The sequence below is a fragment of the Budorcas taxicolor genome, chromosome 22 (assembly GCF_023091745.1).
Source record: "Budorcas taxicolor isolate Tak-1 chromosome 22, Takin1.1, whole genome shotgun sequence".
Taxonomy (NCBI): Eukaryota; Metazoa; Chordata; class Mammalia; order Artiodactyla; family Bovidae; genus Budorcas; species Budorcas taxicolor.
In genome coordinates, this window is record NC_068931.1 from 21,664,902 (window position 1) to 21,689,639 (window position 24,738).

Genomic DNA, 24,738 nt, shown 5'->3' on the forward strand with positions numbered 1-24,738 from the left:
TCCACCATAACCTGGAGTTTGCTCAGATTCATGTTCATTGAGTCAGTGATGCTATCTAACCATCTCATCTTCGGTCTGTATGTCTAGGATGATGGACTTTTCAATAAAATTAATATACTCAGTTCAGTTCACTCAGTCCTGTCCTACCTCTTTGCGACCCCATGGACTGCAACACGCCAAGCCTCCCGGTCCATCATGAACTCCCAGTTTACTCAAACTCATGTCCGTTGAGTCGGTGATGCCATCCAACCATCTCATCCTCTGTCGTCCCTTCTCCTCCTGCCTTCAATCTTTCCCAGCATCAGGGTCTTTTCCAATCAGTCAGTTCTTTGCATCAGGTGGCCAAAGTATTGGAGTTTCAGTTTCAGCATCAGTCCTTCCAGTGAATATTCAGCACTGATTTCCTTTAGGATGAACTGGTTGGATCTCCTTGCAATCCAAGGGACCCTCAAGAGTCTTCTCCAACACCACAGATCAAAACCATCAATTCTTCAGCCCTCAGCTTTCTTTATAGTCCAACTCAAACACCCATACATAAATACTGGAAACACCACAGCTTTGACTAGACAGACTTTTGTGGGCAAAGTAACAGCTCTGCTTTTTAATATACTGTCTAGGTTGGTTATAACTTTTCTTCCAAGGAGTAAGCGTCTTTTAATTTCATGGCTACAGTCACCATCTACAGAGATTTTGGAGCCCCCAGAAATAAAGTCCGTCACTGTTTCCCCATCTGTTTGCCGTGAAGTGATGGGACCAGATGCCATGATCTTACTTTTCTGAATGTTGAGTTTTAAGTCAACTTTTTCACTCTCCTCTTTCACTTTCATCAAGAGGCTCTTTAGTTCTTCTTCGCTTTCTGCCATAAGGGTGGTGTCATCTGCATATCTGAGGTTATTGATATTTCTCCCAGCAATCTTGATTCCAGCTTGTGCTTCTTCCAGTCCAGCATTTCTCATGATGTACTCTGCATAGAAGTTAAATGAGCAGGATGACAATATACAGCCTTGACGTACTCCTTTCCCAGTTTGGAATCAGTCTGTTGTTCCACGTCCAATTCTAACTGTTGCTTCCTAACCTGCATACAGATTTCTCAAGAGGCAGGTAAGGTGGGCTGGTATTCTCATTTCTTGAAGAATTTTCCACAGTTTGTTGTGATCCATACAGTCAAAGGCTTTGACATAGTCAACAAAGCAGAAATAGATGTGTTTCTGGAACTCTCTTGCTTTTTTGATGATCCAATGGATGCTGGCAATTTGATCTCTGGCTCCTCTGCCTTTTCTAAAACCACCTTGAACATCTACAAGTTTACAGTTCACGTAGTGTTGAAGCCTGGCTTGGAGAATTTTGAGCATTACTTTGCTAGTATGTCAGATGAGTGCAATTGTGCAGTAGTTTGAGCATTCTTTGGCATTGCCTTTCTTTGGGATTGGAATGAAAACTGACATTTCCCAGTCCTGTAGCCACTGCTGAGTTTCCCAAATTTACTGGCATATTGAGTGCAGCACTTTCACAGCATCATCTTTCCGGATTTGAAATAGCTCAACTGGAATTCATCACCTCCACTAGCTTTGTTTGTGGTGATGCTTCCTAAAGCATTGGCATTCCAGCATGTCTGGCTCTAGGTGAGTGATCACACCATCGTGATTATCTGGGTCATGAAGATCTTTTTTGTACAGTTCTGTGTATTCTTGCCACCTCTTCTTAATATCTTCTGCTTCTGTTAGGTCCATACCATTTCTGTCCTTTATTGCATTTCTGTCCCTTATCGAGCCCATCTTTGCATGAAATGTTCCCTTGGAATCTCTAATCTTCTTGAAGAGATCTCTAGTCTTTCCCATTCTATTGTTTTCCTCTATTTCTTTGCATTGATCACTGAGGAAGGCTTTATCCCCTTGCTTTTCTTTGGAACTCTGCATTCAAATGGGTATATCTTTCCTTTACTCCTTTGCTTTTCGCTTCTCTTCTTTTCACAGCTATTTGTAAGGCCTCCTCAGACAGCCATTTTACTTTTTTTCACTTCTTTTTCTTGGGGATGGTCTTGATCCCTGTCTCCTGTACAATGTCACAAGTCCAAAGTTCTTCAGGCACTCTGTCTATGAGATCTAATCCCTTAAGTCAGAATTTTGCAATAAACTAGTAAAATTTTTTAAAAAATGCTATCTCCTGCACTGCATTTGAATTCCCAGTATTTTACTTTTTATACTGAGGCATCTTTTGAGAAGCAACACTAACTGTATTGTCCAAAATCAGCCAGTGGGAATGGGATCACAAGGAACTCAGGGAATAATACAGAAACTAGTCACTTGAGAAGTTTGGTAGCGAAAAGGCCAAGAAAACAATCATTTGGCTGCAGTTCTGGGAATGGATAAGTGCTTAGGAGCTCCACTTCCTAGGACCTTTGCCCTAATGGCACATTGTTTAAAATGTCCACTCCCGAAGCTAAACTGCAGGCGATATTTCTTTGAAACAGCAAAAGTTTATTAAGTAATACTTAGGGAAATACCAAAATGAGATAGCCCCGGATACGAGTATATGCATGGCCGATTCCCCTCACTGGTTACCTTAGACTATCACAATATTGTTCATCGGCTAAAGGTAAACAGAAAACAAAAACTTTAAATTTTAAAAGAATGAGATGGCACCTGTGAGATGCCCTTAACCCACATTTAAATGGAAATCTTTTCAAAACCAAACTGATTCCTTAACAGTGTAACAGTTTCCCACAGAAGGCTTCAGAAAAGGTTGCCATCGTTTGAATTTCTCTTTGCGGCTAACAGGCCACCACCTGTAGGACACGGTGACCCCAGGCTGACGCAACGCAGGAGACTGGCGAGAGGCGAGTGTTGCGCGCCAGAGCCAGACCCACCGCCCAGACACCCTCCCCGAAGCGGATCGGACCGCACACCGGATCTCCAGGCTCCGGAGCAGCCTCTACAGAGTCCGCCCCCAAGCATAAGCAGCAGATGTGGCGCCAGAAGCAGATAGGGTCTGGCCACTTCTCTCACCTGAGGGTCATAGAGCACCACGGAACAGGACGTGCCGAAGGCCAGAAGGCCTCCGGGCCCGGGGCTCCAGCTCAGGGCTCCCCGCACCCGGTTCGGGCAGCAAAATACATGAGACGTCTCCAGCATGGGTGCCACCATGTTGCTGTCTGGTCAGCAGCTGAAACCTGGGCACGCACTTCCGCCCTCGGAGCGGAACTGCCTGCCCGCCGCGTCTTCCCGCGGGCGTTATCCGGGCCGCGTTTCCGAGGCGGCCGGGGGCGGGGCGGGGGCGACCCCGCCTCCGCCGGGCCCGCCCCACCCCCACCCCAGCCCAATTGGCCCTCTGCCTGTGGTAACCTCGACTCTCGTGTCGAGGACCGTGGCGCAGGCACGGCCTGCGTCCCAGGAACACAGACGCGACCGGAAGCGCTCAGAACTCTCCAGAAAGACCCAGAACTCGTGTGCCCAGAGCACGTCCCGCTGCCCTCACTGCCGGGATCCCAGCGGCAGACGGGGCTGGCTCAGTGTGGTGGTGCGGGGTTGGCGAACGAGTTTCTCAGAGAGGCGGGGGGCGCGGAGGAGAGCTGGAGGAAGGGCCCCGGGCAGATCTCGGTGCCCCGCGCGCACTGGGACCCCCGTCTCCGCCCCCCTCCTGGCCCTGCGAGCCCCGTGGCGCCGGCGAACAGGCGGACCCGCGGACCCGCCCGCCGGGGACGGGGTGGAGCCGCACTGCGCATGCCCCGCAGCCGAGGCCGGCGGAGGCGGCGGCTCCTGGCGGCTGCTGCGCGCGGCGCTAATTAGTGATTGTGCTCCTGCTCCCGGGAGGCGGCGGCGGCGCGTGGGGCGCGGCTAGCCGGGGTCTACGCGGCGCTCCCCCGACGGAGGGGCAACCGGGCCGATGAGACCGCCGCCTCTCCGTGCCGTGTAGAGATCTCTAGGGAGACAAGGGTTGGCTCCGCACCGCCGGCGGGAACTTGAACCGGCGCGCGGGAGCGGGCCGGGGGTCGGCGAGGCCGCGGAGAGGTGAGTCCCGCTGGTCTAGGAAGGGTGGGCGGAGAGGGGAACCCCGCGGAGCCGGCGAGGCCGGACTTCCCAGTTGAGGGTGCACAGCGGACTTCGGGGTCCAACGGGGAAAGGAAATGGTTTGTCCTGTTCATCTCATTTTCCGAGAGAGTACTGTGGTGTTTAAAAATAAGAAGCCCTTCTAGGCAGTTTTGCGAGCTCTTTCCCGTTTTCTCCGCTCACCCGTTTCTCCAGGCCCTCTGCTTCTGCTTTTTTCTCCAGCACACGCGGACTTGCGGGGATGGAGATCCGCTGGCGGGTCTGGGACCGCCCTAAGCATCCTTCCCTCTCTTGGGAAAGGCACGGGGCTGCTCCACCCATCTCGCTCCTCGTGTATTTCTTAAAGGTTTTCTTCTGTCCCTTAAAACTTTGGGCCCCAAGGATTGTTCTTTTAGGAGTCTAGCCCGGTGATAGTGCGTACGTCCTCTTTTCACAGAACGATAAGCAGCAGCTGTGCAGTACTGCTGACAGCGTTTGGAGCCCTTCCACATACATCCATGCGAGTGGTTTCCTCTGTCTCCGTATAAAATAGGTGTTACCAGCTGGTCCAAGGAAGAAGAGCTGAAGGTGGTAGAGCTCGGTTGCTCCTCACCCTTGCCATCTCACTCCGGAGCCCGACCTCCCCTTACTTTCACTGGAGGCAGACCAATTTGGTCATGATCACCACCCATCATTGGTACTGGGCATCTGCTGACTGGGTCCTGAGATATTAGTCTAACTGCTTCTTTTGGCCTATACCTTCGTCTGCTTAACTGAATTTTGCTTTTCAAGGCTCAGCTGGATCCCTAACTCCTCTTTGGAGCATAGTTCTTTGGTTCCCAGCAGTATTATGCGGATGAGTGATAGCAAAATAAGAGCAACACGGTTTTTTAATAAAGTTTAATTTTCTTAAAGAACTGTTACTGTGCAGTCATTCAAAAATATGTGATCACTTTGTATATACTCACATGGAAAGGTGTCATTTGTTGAGTGGAAAAACAAAGGTCCCATTAGTATGATTAAGGCGCACGTGTACCTGAGTATGCATGAGGGATTCTCAAGAAACTGGCCAAATTGGTTGCCTCTGAAGAATGGGATTGGGGGAGAAAGGCCTCAAATAGATTTATATATGGTTTAAGAAAAAAATGTTAAATGTGACTTATTCTGATTGCCATATTTACTTTTTTTGATGTTAAAAGATTGTTCTGTGAAATGGTGGTGGTCGTGGTTGAGGTAGCTAGTTTGGATTTTGTGTTCTTTTGTTTTGAATTCTTGTTTGAAACATGATATAATGCCAGTATGGCTATGACCACATGGGTCCCTCCAATCTCTGAATTACTATTGCTTTTATAGTGTTAATTACAGAGTCTTAGCACTCAACTGCTCTCCAGTTGTTTCCCATGTTTCAGCAATGCAGAGGTAGAGCCTAGGACCAGTTTGGTTTTTTGTTTGTCTTTTGCAGTATCTAGCACTACACCGATCACCCTAGATGGTGCTCTGTTAAACTTGGTTATTTGATTAGACATCAGTTTTCAGCATGAGATTTCTTAATTCAAATTGTTTTGGAAGTGAAGACAAGGTTGTTTCTTTCCTTTCGTTTTCTGTCTTCTTTAGGAAGGTGCGATGGCGAGGAATTTATCAGTGATCTTGATCCTGACCTTCACTCTGTCAGTCACAAATCCCCTTCATGAAGTAGGACCAGCCACTGCTTTCCCTCAGACCACTGAAAAAATTATTCCAAGTTGGGAATCTGGCATTAATGTTAACTTGGCCGTTACCACACGGCAGCATCACCTACAGCAGCTTTTCCACCGCTATGGAGAAAATAATTCCCTGTCAATTGAAGGGTTCAAAAAGTTGCTTCAGAATATAGGCATAGATAAGATTAAGAGAATTCATATACACCATGACCATCGCTCTGACCATGAGCATCACTCTGACCATGAGCATCACTCTCACCATAATCACGCTGCTTCCAGTAAAAATAGTCGGAAAGCTCTCTGCCCAGACCATGACTCTGATGGTGCAAGCAAAGAGCCAAGAAACAGCCACGGGAAGGGGTCTCATCGATCAGAACATGCCAGTGGCAGAAGGAATGTTTTAATCAAGGAGAGTATTGGTGCTAGTGAAGTGACCTCAACTGTGTATAATGCTGTCTCTGAGGGAACTCACTTTCTCGAGACCATAGAAACTCCAAAACATGGGAAACTTCTCCCCAAAGATGTGAACAGTTCCACTCCACCCAGTATCTCAGAAAAGAGCCGGGCCAGCAGACTGGCTAGTAGGAGAACCAATGAATCAATGAATGAGCCCAGAAAAGGCTTTATGTATTCCAGAAGCCCAAGCGAAAATACTCAGGAGGTAAGATGTTTCTCGTTATTTTAATCAGTATGCCTGCTGTCTATCCTGTCATTGCTATTCCCTCCAAATTAAAAATAAAATGGTGAGTTCATTGAAAGGGGAATTTCTCCTTTCTCAGCAAGGCACTTAGCTCAAAGTATCTCCACTATGTTGAAAACATTCCTGATAAAAAACTTGTGGGATAAGTTCTTCGGTAAGAATAATGCTGCCTGGTGAAGCTATTTTCTAATATAGAATTTAAAACATATGAAATTATTTTGGGGAGAAAATCTTTGAAGATGAATACTATTAATTAAAAAAAAAAAGGAAAATGGAAAATCGAAAGAGCAGGAGTTAGAATTCATGTTTTAGGGAAAGGTGTGGTTTAAAGGGCCAGAGAATGCAAGAGCAGCTTTGCCTCCTTGACAAAGGGATCACAGTGACTTGTAAGGTGGGTGAAATTGGAGATGCTACCTAGAGTGACGTGCTGGACAAGTGAAAAGTCTGGGTAGTGAGGTCCTGAGTTTATGTGTTTTTCTTCTCTGAGGCTAGACTTCCAGGCTGTACACAGTTTGCCTTGGCTAAGAGATGTCAACAACGAGGCATTAGTTGGTATACATTCATAGGCAGAACTTAAGTATTTAATTCAACCATCACATGACTGTACTAATTCTGGGATAATCCTACTAATGGTCATTCCCATAGCAACACTAGTAATAAAATTTGTTTGGAGTAGTAGTGGCCAAGAATTGTGGGAGTTTAAAATAGCTTTTCAGAAGATAAGAAACAGGTGCTAGTGCCAGTGGGTTTTTTTGTTTGGTTTTTTTCTTTGGGTGAGAAGAGGGAGCTTACATTCTTCAGCAGAGATTCTCTTCAAACTAAGCTTGTCATCTAATTAAATTTTTGAAACAACTTCCTGCCGGTGCAGGTTTGTTTCATTAACCAGTGTTGCCCTCTGCCAGAGTGAGTAATCTACGGAATTTAATATTCTCTCGTTGCAAAGTGTTATTTTGCCCAGTGTGTACACAGCACTGAGCTGAGTTTTGCAAGTGCAGTCATTGCTGGCAGAGGGACACGTCTTGGGCTTGTTTAGCCACGTATGATAGCGTTAGTACAGAAACAACATATTTCTCAATCTCTAATGAACCCATCTCGAAATTAAAGCTCATTTCCTTGATAGGTTTATACAGTGAGTTAACAGGCTTGTGAATGTCTGTTTATCCTCAAACTTTTTCCTCTTGAGGCTTTCTCCAGAGGTGACTAGTGATGTGATTGCTTCTCCCAAGAAGAAATAAGCTGAAGAGATGGGAAATCAGCCCTGTGACAAAGTATCTCCAGGTAGCTTGAGGCAAATTCCAAAGTACTTAACACAAAAGTTGATGTTGATTTACCTTAAGTAAAGAAGTAGCTTCAGTAAGGAAAGGGTGTTTTGTCATCAACAGCTTTTTTAGATTCTCTAATGGGAATGCCTTCCGGTGTGTATTTCTTTTTTCTTCAGTGTTTCAATGCGTCAAAGCTGCTTACATCTCATGGCATGGGCATCCAGGTTCCATTGAATGCCACCGAGTTCAACTATCTCTGCCCAGCCATCATCAATCAGATTGATACTAGATCATGTCTGATTCATACAACAAGTGAAAAGAAAGCTGAAATCCCTCCAAAGACCTATTCTTTACAAATAGGTAAAATTGCCTTTTTTTATGTAAAAATAATTTCCAGTAGATCTATTTATGTTGTGCTTTTTCCTTCTATTAACATCAGCCTACTCATTTTTCAGCATAATTCCAAATATATCATCTTAATTGTTCTCTGCCTTGGATGTGAAGACGGCAAATGTGTTAGCTTTACCCTAAAAAAAAAAAAAAAAAAAACTAGAAAATACATTAGATAGTAACTTGTCTGAGGTCCTCCCACAGGGTATGTCAAGGTCATTCAAAAATTTTGGGTTCTATTGAAACATACACATTACCATGTGTAAGATAGATAGCTAGTGGGAAGTTGCTGGGGGCTTTCTTGGTGGCTCAGTGGTAAAGAATCCGCCTGCCAATGCAGGTGACTCAGGTTCGATCCCTGGGTCAGGAAGAGCCCCTGGAGAAGAGGATGTCAACCCACTCTAGTATTCTTGCTGGGAAAATGCTATGGACAGAGGAGCCTGGAGGGCTACAGTCCAGGGGGTCAGGGAGTTAGACGTGACTGAGCACGTACACACAGAAAGCTGCTGTATAGCACACGAAGCTCAACCCAGCATTCTGTGAGGACCCAGAGGAGTGGGATGAGGGCAGGGTAGGGGAGAGGTTCAAGAGGGAAGGGATATGTGTATGTTTATGACTGATTCACATTGTTGCACAGCAGAAACCAACACAACGTTGTAAAGCAGTTATCCTCCAATTAAAAAATTGGGATTGCTTTGTATGTTGTCACATTGTTTAGAGAATGATCAGAGTTGTTTAGGAGCCTAATCCTGGTGTGTTCTTATTAATACATGAAACCAGGATACAGTCTGCTATAGTGTAAGTTGTGTTGTTCAGAACCTATAATGAAGAATTGATTGCTTTGTTCACTGAGGATATTACTGATTCCCAGTTTCCTTTCCTTTCTCCTTTCTTCCCTCCTTTCCTAACTTTTTCCTCTTCTCTCTCATAATTTAACTGTTATGGGCGTCTGTAAGCTCAGTTCCCAAGTGATTTGAGAGTTCATCCTTGGTAACCATACCTTCCCCTTCCTTCACCCTCAGTTCAGTTCAGTTGCTCAGTCATATCTGACTCTTTGTGACCCCATGAACTGTAGCATGCCAGGCTTCCCTGTCTGTCACCAACTCCTGGAGCTTGCTCATACTCATGTCCATCGAGTTGGTGATGCCATCCAACCGTCTCATCCTCTGTCGTCCCCTTCTCCTCCTGCCTTCAATCTTTCCCAGCATCAAGGTCTTTTCCAATGAATCAGTTCTTCACATCAGGTGGCCAAAGTATTGGAGCTTCAGCATCAGTCCTTCCAATGAATATTCAAGGTTGATTTCCTTTAGGATTAACTGGTTTGATCTTGCAGTCCAAGGGACTCTCAAGAGTCTTCTCCAACACCACGGTTCAAAAGCATCAATTCTTCGGCCTTCAACCATCTTCATAGTCCGTCGCTCACATCCATACATGACCATTGGAAAAACCATAGCTTTGACTAGATGGACCCTCGCTGAAGAATGTTCTCCTAGGTTATGCCTTTTGCCCAGAGGGTTCAGTCACATTTGATCCAGCTTCTTGGTTATTGCTCTATAACCACAGTTCTGTTCCACTGCGTTTGTATTTCTTTAGCTCCACTTTTTAAAAAAACCTATTTGTTTTTAATCGAAGGATAATTGCTTTACAGTATTGTGTTGGTTTCTGCCAAACATCAACATGAATCAAGTCATAGGTGCAAACTTCCCCGCTTTTACAGATTACTTTATGCCACTCCGCAGTCTCACTTTGAAAGTTTATCAGTTGTTTGCTTTGTCCTTTGCTCTGTCCTGTTCTCTTTGACAGCCTGGGTTGGTGGCTTTATAGCCATTTCCGTCATCAGTTTCCTGTCTTTGCTGGGTGTTATCTTAGTGCCTCTCATGAATCGGGTGTTTTTCAAGTTTCTTCTGAGTTTCCTTGTGGCGTTGGCTGTCGGGACACTGAGTGGTGACGCTTTCTTACACCTTCTTCCACATGTAAGTAAATAATTTATCCCATCAGTCTGTTTTATAGGGCTTCCCTGGTAGCTCAGGTGCTAAAGAATTCACCTGCAAAGCAGGAGACCCTGGTTCAATTCCTGGGTTGGGAGGATCCACTGGAGAAGGGATAGGCTACCCACTCCAGTGTTCCTGGGCTTCCCTCGTGGCTCAGCTGGTAAAGAATCCACCTGCAATGCGAGAGACCTGGGTTTGATCCCTGGGTTGGGAGGATCCCCTGGAGATGGGAATGACTACCCACTCCAGTATTCTGGCCTGGAGAATCCCATGGACTATATAGTCCCTGGGGTCGCAAAGAGTCAGACAGTACTGAGAGACTTTCACTTTCGGTGTGTTTTATTATTCAACATTAAATACTAATATATAATGCATGAATCTATAAACATATAAATTGAATGTATGTATTTTCAGTTTGTGCTCTGTATTGATATGTATAAAAGGCTGGAAATGTAGTTTCTAGGAGCTTTTCTGTGGGTTGTATCCATGACCCCCAGTCTCACCTTGGTGTGCACCACACCTGGTTCCCTAACACGCGGTAACAGAAGGTCCTGCTGCACCCAGCTGTGGGCCACTGGGACAGGGTGCCTGGATCTCAGGTACTGGCAAGGGCCCATTACCCAGCCTGGGCTTCTTGGAAGCGCACCGAGAACAGTGGTAGGGGCTTTTCCACTGGATATATGAGCAGTAGACGCTATATGCCTGTTAAGACTTATTTGTGGCCATGGAGAAACATTGGAGATAACCTCTACGCGTACGTTATGAGGATCACTGGAGAATGTGTCTGTCTCTACACTGAATAGATCCACTCCACTAAACTGCATTATATACATTCAGCTCTGGGTCACTGCTGCTTATTGGTAGTTTTACTTTTAATAGCCTAAACTTCCCCTCATTCTGACGTAGAACATTAATTGCCTAATTCTGAATGGTTTCATATTTGACATTAATTATCTTAGCCAATTTTTCTGACATGTGAAACAAATGAATTTACAAAATCCATATTATTTTGCCTTTAGTCTCATGCAAGTCATCACCATAGTCACAGCCATGAAGAAACAGCAATGGAAATGAAGAGGGGACCACTTTTCAGCCACCTCTCTTCTCAAAACATTCAAGAAAATACCTATTTTGATTCTACGTGGAAAGGGCTGACAGCTCTGGGAGGCTTGTATTTCATGTTTCTTGTTGAACATGTTCTCACGTTGATCAAGCAATTTAAAGATAAGAAGAAAAAGGTAAGAAAAACTGTACTGATTACTTACTATGCATTGGACATTTATTTAGAGCAGCACTAGAACCGAACAGTTAGCAGAGCTTTTCCAAGGTGTGTGATCTTCATCTGTGAGGAGGTTCAGCACCTTTTTGCTCCCAGAAGCATTCATGGAAGTCAGTAACCCTGGACTTCCCTGTCTTCAGTATTCCCTTCAGAGTCACAGGCAAGGGTAAATATCTATATAAATGACCAAACAAGGCATTGATGGTGGAGGTGGTTTCACGGGTGTGTACTTACCCCAAACTCTTTGAGTTATGTACAGTAAGTATGTGCAGCTTTTAAATTACTCAGTAGCTAAATATTATGTTTTGTTGAAAGACTATCTGACTCACTCAGACTTGCTGTTTGCAAAGTGCCCCCAGAAATAATATGAAGCTCAACAGTAGGCTCTATATCTGGTGAAAATATCTTTGGAGTTGCCTATGGTTATATTCCTCTTCCTATCTGATGTGACTGGGTAAATCAGTCAAAAAAGATTGTCCTCATGGGGACTCTTAATAATGACATGTACATGTTTTGGCCATTTGTGTACTCATATTCTGGTCATTTGATGTTGACCAAGAGAGTTCCAGAAAAACATCTATTTCTGCTTTATTGACTATGCCAAAGCCTTTAACTGTGTGGATCACAATAAACTGTGGAAAATTCTGAAAGATGGGAATACCAGACCACCTGACCTGCCTCTTGAGAAACCTATATGCAGGTCAGGAAGCAACAATTAGAACTGGACATGGAACAACAGACTGGTTCCAAAGAGGAAAAGGAGTACATCAAGGCTGTATATTGTCACCCTGCTTATTTAACTTACATGCAGAGTACATCATGAGAAACGCTGGGCTGGAAGAAGCACAATCTGGAATCAACATTGCCGAGAGAAATATCAATAACCTTAGATATGCAGATGACACCACCCTTAAGGCAGAAAGTGAAGAGGAACTAAAAAGCCTCTTGATGAAAGTGAAAGAGGAGAGTGAAAAAGTTGGCCTAAAGCTCAACATTCAGAAATCGGAGATCATGGCATCTGGTCCCATCACTTCATGGGAAATAGATGGGGAAACAGTGGAAACAGTATCAGACTTTATTTTTTTCGGCTCCAAAATCACTACAGATGGTGACTGCAGCCATGAAATTAAAAGACGCTTACTCCTTGGAAGAAAAGTTATGACCAACCTAGAAAGTATATTCAAAAGCAGAGACATTACTTTGCCGACTAAAGTCCGTCTAGTCAAGGCTATGGTTTTTCCTATGGTCATGTATGGATATGAGAGTTGGACTGTGAAGAAAGCTGAGTGCCGAAGAATTGATGCTTTTGAACTGAGGTGTTGGGAGAAGACTCTTGAGTGTCCCTTGGACTGCAAGGAGATCCAGCCAGTCCATCCTAAAGGAGATCAGCCCTGGGATTTCTTTGGAAGGAATGATGCTAAAGCTGAAACTCCAGTACTTTGGCCACCTGATGCAAAGAGTTGACACATTGGAAGAGACCCTGATGCTGGGAGGGATTGGGCGCAGGAGGAGAAGGGGACGACCGAGGATGAGATGGCTGGATGGCATCACCGACTCGATGGACATGAGTTTGAGTGAACTCTGGGAGTTGGTGATGGACAGGGAGGCCTGGCGTGCTGCAATTCATGGGGTCACAAAGAGTTGGACAGGACTGAGCAACTAAACTGAACTGAAGATCATCTTGGAGTCAGTTCTGTATGATCATTTTTTTCTCTGCAGTCCTGCTACTTCTTCTAAATATCCAGTTTTGGTTTCTCTTAAATTGAGCAACAGGTTACATACTTGTAAAGCTATTTTAATGTAGAATCCAGATTTTTTGAAAATTAAAAAGGTTTATACAGTGATTGCCTGATGTAATTGGCAACTTGCCTTTGAATCTTTCAGAAGCATTCAACTTAAATTTTCATGGCAGTAACTCTTCTCACTGGCATTTCATAGTCTGAATAATATGTAATTAAATCATGCAGTTGCAATAGCAGGTATAGCTGGCATGAAGAGACTTGAAAACTAACATAGTTGATTCTTGCTGAGCTTAGAGCTCAGGTTGGGAACCCAGTGCATGTGAGCAGAGTAGCCTCCTCCATCCTGTGAATATTTGCCCTTACGGATTTAATGGTCACTTCAACTGCAGATTTTGAACCCTTACAGAATGTCAGTTTACAGGGAATAAATGAAGCAACGAGAGCTGACTCCTTCTTAATCCAGGAAGTCTTCCATGTCCCCATTGTCCCTGCTGCTTCACTTGGGTGGCTTTGAGGATATATCCTCCTCCTCTGCATTTTCAAGGATTTTTTTTGCAGGGGAGGGGTTTTGTTTGTGTTTGTTTGTTTTATTGCATTTCTATTTCAGATGCCATTCTAATTTCAATGTAATTTTCTAGTTTTACCTAAAAAGTTCTGTTTATTAACCTGATGCTCTAACATAGGACTCTAAGAGGTAGGCTGTCTGTGGTTTAAGACAGATCAGTGTTTTTCAGACTCTTTAACTATTTGTGAGTTGTAAAATCAATCTTGTGTCTTGACCCATGTTTTTAAATGCAACAGTGATATTACAATACATTCCATATACTACTCTGTCTTTGTCTTACATATATATTATTATGCATTGTAGTTGACGAAGTTTGGAATTTCTATTCTCAAATAATTTCTGCTAGCATGTAAGCTCTTAAGGCCCAGGACCGCTCCATCTTCTCTACTGCTATATCTCCAGTGCCTCGAATAGTGTCTGGCACATAGTAGAGGATTGGTAAATATTTGTTGAATGTTTAAGAATCGTTAAGGGCTTCCCAGGTTGCAATAGTGGTAAAGAACCTGCCTGCCAGTGCAAGTAAGATGTAAGAGACTCAGATTCAGTGCTCGAGTTGGGAAGATCTGCTGGAGGAGGGCATGGCAACTCACTTCAGTATTCTTGCCTAGAGAATCCCATGGACAGAGGAGCCTGGCAGGCTAAATACAATGAGCACACACACATAAGAAGCATTAAATAGTAAATAAGCATAATTTCTAGGCAAAGACTTCCCACAGGTATTTCACAAACATTTCATGTTCTCTTCCTTTTTAGAAACTATTGCCTTTATCTATTTTCAAGGGCAGCCAGATCTTAGTGTTACTTATGTAACAGTTTTAAATCTCGTTTGCTGCTAAGTCACTTCAGTTGTGTCCAACTCTATGGGACCCCATAGACGGCAGCCCACCAGGCTCCCCCGTCCCTGGGATTCTCCAGGCAAGAACACTGGAGTGGGTTGCCATTTCCTTCTCCGATGCACGAAAGTAAAAAGTGAAAGTGAAGTTGCTCAGTCGTGTCCGACCCTCAGCGACCCCATGGACTGTAGCCTACCAGGCTTCTCCATCCATGGGATTTTCCAGGCAAGAGTACTGGAGTGGGGTGCCATTGCCTTCTCTGTAAATCTCATTTAGTTCTCTCAAAAAGAAAAAACTACTCCTTACATGGTAAGCATTGGTAGCTCTTCAGACCCATCAGTTTAGTTCAGTTCAGTCACTCAGTCACGTCTGACTCTTTGCGGCCGCATGGACTGTAGCATGCCAGGCTTCTCTGTCCATCACCAACTCCCGGAGTTTACTCTAACTCATATCCATCAAGTCAGTGATGCCGTGTAACCATCTCATCCTCTGTTTTCCCCTTCTCATCTCGCCTTCAGTCTTTCCCAGCATCAGGGTCTTATAATGGAACATTTTACCTTGGATTTCCCTGAAAACATCCGTATATGTCAATCTGTTTATTCGAATTAGGGTTGAATCACATACTTGGTGTGTAGTTAGGCTCTTATGATATTTCTACCTCAGACTTTCTTTTTACCAGATTCTCAGGTTTCTTGCTTAGGCTAGAAACCTGAAAATCATCTATGAATCTCCCTCATCCTCATATCCAACCTAGTTTTATTAAGTGTATCCAGAAGAGAAATTATCTGTTTCTCTCCATCTTCCTTGCTGTTGTTCTGGTCTAAGCTCGGCTTACCTGGCTGACAGCAGTTGCCTCCTGACTGGACTGTCTACATTATTTTGTTGTCCTCTTCTAATCCAGAGTGGAGGGGGCAGAGTGATTTGTTTAAATGAGTCTGATGAGGTTGGACACCACTGCTGAAAATCCTTTCTGTCATACATCTCATTGCTTATAGGATGAAGTCCACGATAGGATGAAGACCATAGTCCATGGTTTGCACTGTCTGGACGCCCCGCTACCCAGCCTCACTACTGGCCGCCCAGTCTCTGACCTACCAGACCCCATCCACCTTGCACTTCTTTCAGTTAAAGAAGCGGCTGCTCCCTTTCTGCTTTAGGGTCCTCCCACATGCCATCTCCCTGCCTGGATTACTCCTCCCCACCCTTCTCCAGCAAACCCCTGCTCATCTTTAGGTCTTGGCATAAACATCACTTTCTGGACGAATCCTGTCATGGGAGTCAGTTAGGTCTTGTACCCACTCCAGTACTCTTGCCTGGAAAATCCCATGACAGAGGAGCCTGGTGGGCTGCAGTCCATGGGGTCTCTAGGAGTCAGACACGACTGAGCGACTTCACTTTCACTTTTTGCTTTCATGCATTGGAGAAGAAAATGGCATCCCACTCCAGTATTCTTGCCTGGAGAATCCCAGGGTCGGGGGAGCCTGGTGGGCTGCCGTCTATGGGGTCACACAGACTCAGACACGACTGAAGTGACTTAGCAGCAGTAGCATACACTCTTGTAGTACTGTGTATTTGTCCTTTGTAAAGTGTATCAAAAATTGCAATCAAAGAATTGTGTAATCATTACCTGTATAAAACTTCCCTCCCTGTGGGTGATAAGCTCCATGGGAACAAGAACTATGTGTATCTTGGTTTATGGTGTATTGATGTATTGCCAGGATTCAGCACAGGAAACATTAGAGGCCCTTAATACTTGTGGAATGAAAGAATTGGTTAAAAACTAGAGATAGTCATTGCTCAGCAAGAAATAAAACATCAGTTAAGTGGTTTAAAGTATCCTGAATTCACTTATTTTCACAAATATTTAAGTACTTTCTGTGTTTGAGGCATCATGCCAGGGATAGGTATAAAGATTGGTTTGTGCTTCCTTTTAAAAACTCTTATAACCTAAAAATGTGCAGATATTTTATATACTGTTAGAGCTAAAAATGAAATCTCAGTTAAGGTGGGGATTGAGTCATATTCAAAATATACTGCAAATAAGAAGGTGATTATTTTTGTGACAGTTTTCCTTATCTTAAATATTCTACATAAGTCGGTAATACACAGGCACCATTGTTCTAACAGTGACCTTCATTCTTGGGTTCTGAGATATGGACTGTATCTCAAGTATGGTATTCAGCTGGTTTAAAAATCTAGTGATAAATTCAAGACTGACTACTGGGATTTGTTTCAAAAGAGAAAACTTGGTAATGGTGTTTTATGACAGCAAAAGTATTTTAGTTTTAGTAACAAATACATATCAGTATCACAGTATAATTTTAAGTTATAAAAAGTATGGCAAGTATGGGATTTCATTGACCAAAAGAGGCATTGGAGGAAACCAGGCAGTTGGTTAGCAGATCACTACTTGGCTGGAGGACATGCCTGTTCTGAACTGATGGCCTGAGGCAGAGCTCAACTTTAATGTGTTTATGAGTCACCTGGAGACCTAGTTAAAATCCAAGTTCTAATCCATTCACTCTGAGGTGTGGCCTGAGATCATGCATTTCTAAATAGCTCCCAGGGGATGCAGTGCTGTTTTCATGAGAACAGATTATACTGCGTGACCTGAGGGACCAGCAGAAAGATGAGTGTGTGATTTTTCTTTCGTATTACTGATGCATCGTCCTTTACCTTTCTGAACAGTTTCTGCCTCTGAGCCACCAGGGAAGCCCAAAACAGACTACTAGGTGCTGTGGAGTTAAGTGCAGGCCTTGCCCTTAAATGGGGTTTATTCCTTTAGAAGCCTGTCACTCTGTTGTCTTTGTCTATGAAATCTCTTGCTTAAACTGTTTATCTGAAGGTATATGCATAAGTAAACCACCTATTTCAAGTATCGCTTTTCCTTGCTGTTACAGAATCAGAAAAAACCTGAAAATGATGATGATGTGGAGATTAAAAAGCAGCTGTCCAAGTATGAATCTCAACTTTCAACAAATGAGGAGAAAGTAGATGCAGATGATCGTAAGTCCTTGTGAATCTGAGAGCTGGAGGGAGGCCATTGCTCTGTGATTTGCAGGCAGCTCAGACTATCCGGAAGAGATGGGACCTTATTCCACCCCCATTAACCTTCCCCTCCCTTTTTTTTTTTGACTGTGCCACGAGGCTTCTGGGATCTTAGTTCCCCAACCAGGAATCGAACCTGGGCCCCAGCAGGGAAAATGCCAGGTTCTAACCACTGGACCACCAGGGAATCCCTCCCCTCTTTTTAAAACTTATGCTTTCTTTTAAGTGCCAGTGAGTTGGTTATTTCTATGTATATTTATATGTCTTCTTTCTATAAATTTTTTATTTTGAGGTAAATTCAAACTTAGAGAAAAATTCTAAGAATAGTACAAAGAATTCCTCTGCCTCTTCCTGTATTCCCCAGTTATTTTATGTACATTTATCATCCTTTCTCTCTTTCTCTGTGTATATACATACTACTCAGTTTTTTTTCTAAACCATTTGAGAGCAAGTTACAAAAGTGATGCTTCTTTACCTCTAAATACTTGTTATATTTCCTAAGAGAAAGGACATTCTCGTATGTGACCACAGGTCAGTGATCAACACCAGGAAATTAAAGCTGATATAATGCCATTTTCTAGTCTATAGACCATTTTCATGTTTATCCAATTGTCTTAATAATTTCTTTATACTCCCCTAACCCCCAAAAGGAAAAAAAATGATCCAGAGTACAAGTCAGGGTCAAATGTTGCCTCTTATTGTCCCTCATTTTGAGTTTGTTGGTTGTTTTTGCATTAGGTTGATCAGTTTGGGCAGGAATAGCACAAAGTGTATTACATCCTTTCCAGTGACGTGACCTGCCTCCCACCGTGGTGCTCGGTCGCGTAGCAGTGGTGGCAGTTTTGATCACTTGGCTAAGGTTGTGTCTCCCATGTTTCTTCACTGTAAAGTTACTGTGTTACTATGTTTCCTAGAGCTTATTAGCCTGGCATTTCTTGTTGGACAGGCTCAAGTTAAAATTTTAAACCAGAGGCGTCATGATGACCTTTGAGGTCCTGCCCTGCCTTCCACTCCCCCGAATGGTTCACTCTGTCCAGCCTCACAGCCTCCTTTTCATCCTGTGAGCATACCAGGTCTGTCTCAGAGGCTGATACTCAGTTTCTTCTGCTCAGAGCACTTTTCTCCTAGGTCTTCATATAAATTCCTCCTATTGTTTCAATCTCAACTCAGATATCTCCTTCTTAGAGGCCTTCCTGGCTCATCCCAATACAGAGATTTCCCACTCACTCTCCTCATATTCGCCTTTTCTATTTTCTTCCCATGCTGTCCAGTGCCTTAATTACCTTATTAATACCTGTATTTCCTTGTTACATGGCTATCTCCCGCAAGAACATGAGCTTCCTGAAGGCAGAGACTTTGTTCTGCTCCACTTTGTCCTGGTGCCTGGCCCAGAGTAGACGCTCAGTTGCTGACTGACGAGGAAGAGCAGCTTATTGTTGCTACTGGGCAGTCCTAAGACTTTCTGTCCACCCTTTGTCTCCAGCACACTGCTCTTCTCTAAAGAGCGAGTGAAATACTCTCACTTGTCTTCCTGCATCTATTCCATCTTCAGAATTTCCAGTGAAATTTATAATGATGAGAGGAAATAACTTTTAAAATTGGATCATAGTTTCAGGAATGCTCCCAGGAAAGTTGATGCCAGTGTACAAAAAGGAAAAAGCAAAACCTATTGTTGGAGTTTACTTTACACAGATAAATGTTTCTTGGTGATGATGGTATTTCACATTCTTCTGCTTTTCCTTTTTAATTTTTGTTTGGCCACAATACATGGTTTGCAGGATCTTAGTTCCCTGACTGGGGATTGAACCCAGACCCTTGACAGTGAAAGTGCAGAGTCCTAACCACTGGACCACCAAGCTATTCCCCTCTTTTGCTTTCCCTTGAATTTTGAAAGAGAGGAACTCAGATAACAGAATTATGCATGTTTTTTATTTCCAATTTTTCTGGAATATTTTTCTAAAATATTTTAAATGTCAACAGTGAAATATTTTTCTAAAATGTGTGTGCTTCTTTTATAATCAGAAAAAAAACTATCTTGAAAAACATAGGGAGGCAAAAGAATTTAAGGGAGGGTCTGGGGTGGTTACTGAAGGCTGTCATTTAAAATCCATTCTTCGAAAAATCATTTAACTTCTAAAATTCACCAAAATGTACTGAGGTTTTTCAACAGAAAACCTCTAAAGTCTAGTACTCTAAAGTCTAGTCTGCCAGGTAGGTATATGTGAGAGAGTTGCCATGCTTTGATGTCTTGTTGACTCTGTCAGTGGAGATTTTGAAATGTGCGCATTAACAGAGCCATTTGACTTTGTCCCAACGTCCTTTATGTTTACATCTAGGACCTGAAGGCTATTTACGAGCTGACTCACAAGAGCCCTCCCACTTTGATTCTCAGCAGCCAGCAATCTTGGAAGAAGAGGAGGTCATGATAGCTCATGCCCATCCACAGGAAGTTTACAATGAATATGTACCCAGAGGGTGCAAGAATAAATGCCATTCGCATTTCCATGATACACTCGGCCAGTCCGATGATCTCATCCACCACCATCATGACTACCATCATATTCTCCATCACCACCACCACCAGAACCACCACCCCCACAGCCACAGCCAGCGCTACTCTCGGGAGGAGCTAAAAGATGCTGGCATCGCCACATTGGCCTGGATGGTGATCATGGGGGATGGCCTGCACAATTTCAGCGATGGCCTCGCAATTGGTATGTCTCTATGTTTCGGCCCTTGTTTGTTGATCTCTGAAAATGCCACTTTAAGCTGCTGATTTTAGCGAAGAGTAGGTTGGTTTGATAAGGCTGTTAACATCCAAGGTTATCAAAATGTTATCTCTTCTTTGACTGCTTTGACAGTGATGTACTCGATAAATGTAAGATAAGGTGAAAAAGTGCTAGAAACTGTGCTTGGCCCTTTAAATTGTAGCTGCCAAAAGTTACTTTCCCTTATCTGCAATATAAATAGTATGTATTAAAGTGAAAGTATCTTTTCCACCATCTTTTCTTTTATGCTAAAGGAATCTTCATCTATCTAATAAGTTTAAATTACTAATCCATACCCAAAGAAGAATTATAGACTTTTTGTAAGTTGTGCTACCATTGAGAGATAATAGAATATTTATGAATTGTAGTAATTTAGTGCAGGAAGGGAGGGGCTTCCCAGGTGACACAGTAGTAAAGAATCTGCCTGCAAAGCAGGAGATTCAAGAGACTGCCTGGGTCAGGAAGATCCCCTGGAGAAGGGAATGGCAACCCACTCCAGTATTTTGCCTGGGAAATCCCACGGACAGAGGAGCCTGGTGAACTATAGTCCATAGGGTTGCAAAGAGTTGGGCATGAATGAGCACCTGTGCACACAGACCCACAGAGTTCTAGAAGGAGCCATGGAAATAATTACGGAGCAGGCAGGCAAGGTCCGATGAGGCAGTATTGTTTTGTTGCCCAGCTGGGATGAGCCCAGGCCCTGCTCCCCACACTGCACTCTTCCTCCTCTGCACCGTGCACAACTTAAGCGACACAGAAGGATGTGCAAATGCTCAGTCATGGTTTGTAAGCAATCAGTTGTATAACGTGTTAACTTTTAAAAGCAGGGAGCTATTTGTCTTAAACTTCCCTTATCAAGACATTGAAAGAATAAATGTAAAAAAGTCTAATTACACAGTGGATTCCTCTGAGGCTAGGAAACATATTTGTACTCTTGATTCCTGAGGTTTTTTTCCCCTAAACCTTTTAAATCAGTTTGTTTTATATTTCTCCTTAAGTGCTTTATGTGGCAGCAGTTACTTCTCAGGTTTGTGTAAGATCATTTAATCGCTCTAAGGCACAACCCAGACTTCCCTTCAACCATATCTGCTTGTGCTCCTTTGGGAAATTTAAGCCTAATTGAATATTCTAAAGGACATCAGCCCTGGGTGTTCTTTGGAAGGAATGATGCTAAAGCTGAAACTCCAGTACTTTGGCCACCTCATGCGAAGAGCTGACTCATTGGAAAAGACTCTGATGCTGGGAGGGATTGGGGGCAGGAGGAAAAGGGGACGACAGAGGATGAGATGGCTGGATGGCATTACTGACTCAATGGACGTGAGTTTGAGTGAACTCTGGGAGTTGGTGATGGACAGAGAGGCCTGGCGTGCCATGATTCATGTGGTCGCAAAGAGTCGGACACTGAATGTAATCTAAGATTAGTTATGAAGAAGTTACAGAGTGCAGTTGAGAAAGTTCTGTTTATTCACAACCAGAATATAGTTTGTTTCTTTTACCTCACTGTATGTGCTATACAAATTTTAAAAATACACACCCACAAAATAATGCAGTGATTTTTTACACAGGTGCTGCTTTTACTGAAGGTTTATCGAGTGGTTTAAGTACTTCTGTTGCCGTGTTTTGTCATGAGTTGCCTCATGAATTAGGTAAGAGAACACTACAAACGGTATTCTCCAGGTGGATAGCATATCTCAGTGTCACTGGCTTTTGCTAAGGATAGTTTCCAGCAGGCTTTCTCATTTATGGCTTCTCATAAATCTACTATCCTAGGTAGCTTTGTTTCTTACTGAGGACAAGTCTGTTTCCAGCCAGAAATCTAACCCTGCAACTCTCATTACACAATTGCCTGTGTGGGGTTGCCAAACAGATCCCTGAGCCCCATCTCTGGTCCTCTTCCCCTGCCAGATACCTTCCTGTATCAGCGTATGGTGACGTCAGTCCCTATTTTCATTGTACACAGAATAGAAATAAGACCTCAGGCAAATACTCATCTTCCATTAACAGAGAGAACTTGACAAAGAGAATTTCATTGGAACTAAAAAGAAAGAGAAGTTGATGAATTGTGTTTTGAATATTCTTTTTCTCTTTCACCAGGACTTAAAATCTTCCCAGAGTTGCCCTGGTTCCGTGTGTGTCCCTGTTTTTCTTCTTGCAGGCGGCCACACACCTGTCGCACCATTTTCATGTTTGTCCCTTGCTGTGTGTTTGGCCATTTAGAAGGCCTCCCATCTTCCTGTTCAGTGCTTGTAATCCTCAACATCTGATTTGTGTTCCACATTCTAGATCCTTCAGGCTCCTTGAAGCCTCTCTGAAGTACTTTGATCTTAATTTCTTTTCTTCTTTTGTAACCAGAACATTAGACTCTTCAGCTTTTAATGATGATGCATATTGCCTTAATCTTTTGCTGATCATTTCCTGTGTGTTCTCTACTCCCTCTTGCTGCCTGTGGTAGGTTAAAAGAAGCCCCCTGAAGACAGTGCAAGAGCACAGTAGTAGATTCTTGGTATTGACATTCTTTGACTAACAAGAAACCTTAAGAAAAACTTTGGATAAAAGATATCTTAGTTTATAAAACTGTCAGAGTGTTTTATACTGATTAACCCTGGGTGATTCTTAATTTTGTCTTTTTTTTTTTCTACTCCTCAGAAAAATTGGAAGATTTCTTAAATCTGGAAAGTCTTTTGGGTATATGTCTTAAAAATGATCTTTTTAATGACTTTAATTGCCTTTTTGTGTTTTCTGTTAAAGGTGACTTTGCTGTCTTACTGAAGGCTGGCATGACTGTTAAGCAGGCTGTTCTTTATAATGCCCTGTCAGCCATGCTGGCGTATCTTGGAATGGCCACAGGCATTTTCATTGGTCATTACGCTGAGAATGTTTCCATGTGGATATTTGCACTTACTGCGGGCTTGTTCATGTATGTTGCTCTGGTTGATATGGTAAGTTTTTAAGAAGTCAAATTACAGAATTAACTAACAAGGAAATAAAAATGTCCAGTGAAACAGGTTTTTTTAAAAGAGTATAGGATAAATGTAGTTGCAATGAGAGTCTGTGCTCAACAAAGTATACAAAGTATACTTCAGAATGCACAGAAGCATCTACCTGCTTCTGATGTGTCTTTCTGAGAGTAGAGTTTCAGTAAATAGGCATTGACTTGTACATAGACTTGTGAGAAACCTAGTACAAGCCACATACTGTTGGCAAACTCTGTATACATCAGAACACTTAAAGGACCATTACTAACAGATAAAGGAGTCATATCTTTTTGTCACCAAAGTCCACTTAACAGTCTCAGCCAGTCTTACTGCTAAGATTATATTTTATAAGATAAAAGATTTCCATATCTCTGAACTTTAAGTGAACCACATGTTATGTACAGATACAGATAGTAAGCAGGGTAATCAGTGTAGCTCTCCATTTTACAGTGGAGTAAACTGGATCAATATAATTTTGACTTGCTGAGCAGACTATGAGTAATCATTGTTAATTAACTGTTAGGAAATGCTGTGTGACATTATTAGCTAGATTGGCATTTTAGAAATTTGATTCATAGTATATCCAACTACATAGAAAGCTGGTATAGTGTCCTGGAAATTCTTCTAAAATCTGTGGTTCTGGAAACTTAAAGGTTGCTCTTTTGTTTGTTTTAAAGGTGCCTGAGATGTTGCACAACGATGCTAGTGACCATGGATGTAGCCGCTGGGGATATTTCTTTCTACAGAATGCTGGGATTCTTTTGGGTTTTGGAATTATGTTGCTTATTTCCGTATTTGAACATAAAATTGTGTTTCGTATAAATTTCTAATTAGGGTTTAAATGCTAGAGTAGCTTAAAGCTATAGTTTGCTCTCTGTAGTTTGAATAGGTCATAGGGAGATGAGCTCATATGATGCGATCCATAGCACTTAAGGTTAGTGGATTTTGTGATTTTTTTTTTGTATTGAATATTGTCATCTGTTATGCTTATAAGGTCAGTTATGGTGGTAACATAAAGGTACGTTCTAATATTTAAGTTATTCTGTTTTGGGAATATAAGCTATATGTGCAATTTACCAATAGTACCAGTTTATTGTATAAACAAGAGATTTGGCATGACATGTTCTGTATATTTCAGAAAAAATATCTTTAATGTTTCTTTTTCTAGAACTAATTTAATATAGTGATTCCCATGCTGGATTTTAGGCCTCTGAAGAACTGCTGGTGTTTAGGAGTAAGAATACACATGAAGCTTAAGATACCAATAAAACTTAAAATGAATTTAAGCTAAGAAATAAGGAGAAAAAGAGAAGAATCTATATGAATTAAGTTATAGATTTTGTATAAAAAATCAAAACTGGTTATTAAATAGAAGGGGAAATTTAGATATAAATGAAAAAAGGCAGTATTAGTAAAGTACAGAGTACATTCATAAACATTTTTGTCAGAGTATTAATGTT

General features: G+C 42.8%; 2 protein-coding genes across 2 annotated transcripts in view; one reads left to right on the top strand and one right to left on the bottom strand.

The window, feature by feature from the left end:
* The window catches only part of ELP2 (elongator acetyltransferase complex subunit 2), a 55,379-nt gene extending 52,211 nt beyond the window's left edge, over positions 1-3,168 (bottom strand). The window contains exon 1 of the mRNA XM_052660274.1: positions 3,006-3,168. Coding sequence (XP_052516234.1) covers positions 3,006-3,143 — 138 coding nt within the window. The 5' untranslated portion in view covers positions 3,144-3,168. The remainder of the gene's footprint in view (positions 1-3,005) is intronic.
* Positions 3,169-5,644: 2,476 nt separating this feature from the next.
* SLC39A6 (solute carrier family 39 member 6) lies at positions 5,645-24,511 on the top strand. The gene is made up of 9 exons (XM_052660478.1): positions 5,645-6,386; positions 7,864-8,047; positions 9,881-10,050; positions 11,088-11,306; positions 17,388-17,493; positions 19,872-20,249; positions 21,869-21,949; positions 23,052-23,242; positions 23,956-24,511. The coding sequence occupies exons 1-9, from the start codon at positions 5,649-5,651 to the stop codon at positions 24,106-24,108; spliced, it is 2,220 nt and encodes a 739-aa protein (XP_052516438.1). The 5' UTR covers positions 5,645-5,648; the 3' UTR covers positions 24,109-24,511.
* The last annotated feature ends 227 nt before the right edge of the window (positions 24,512-24,738 follow it).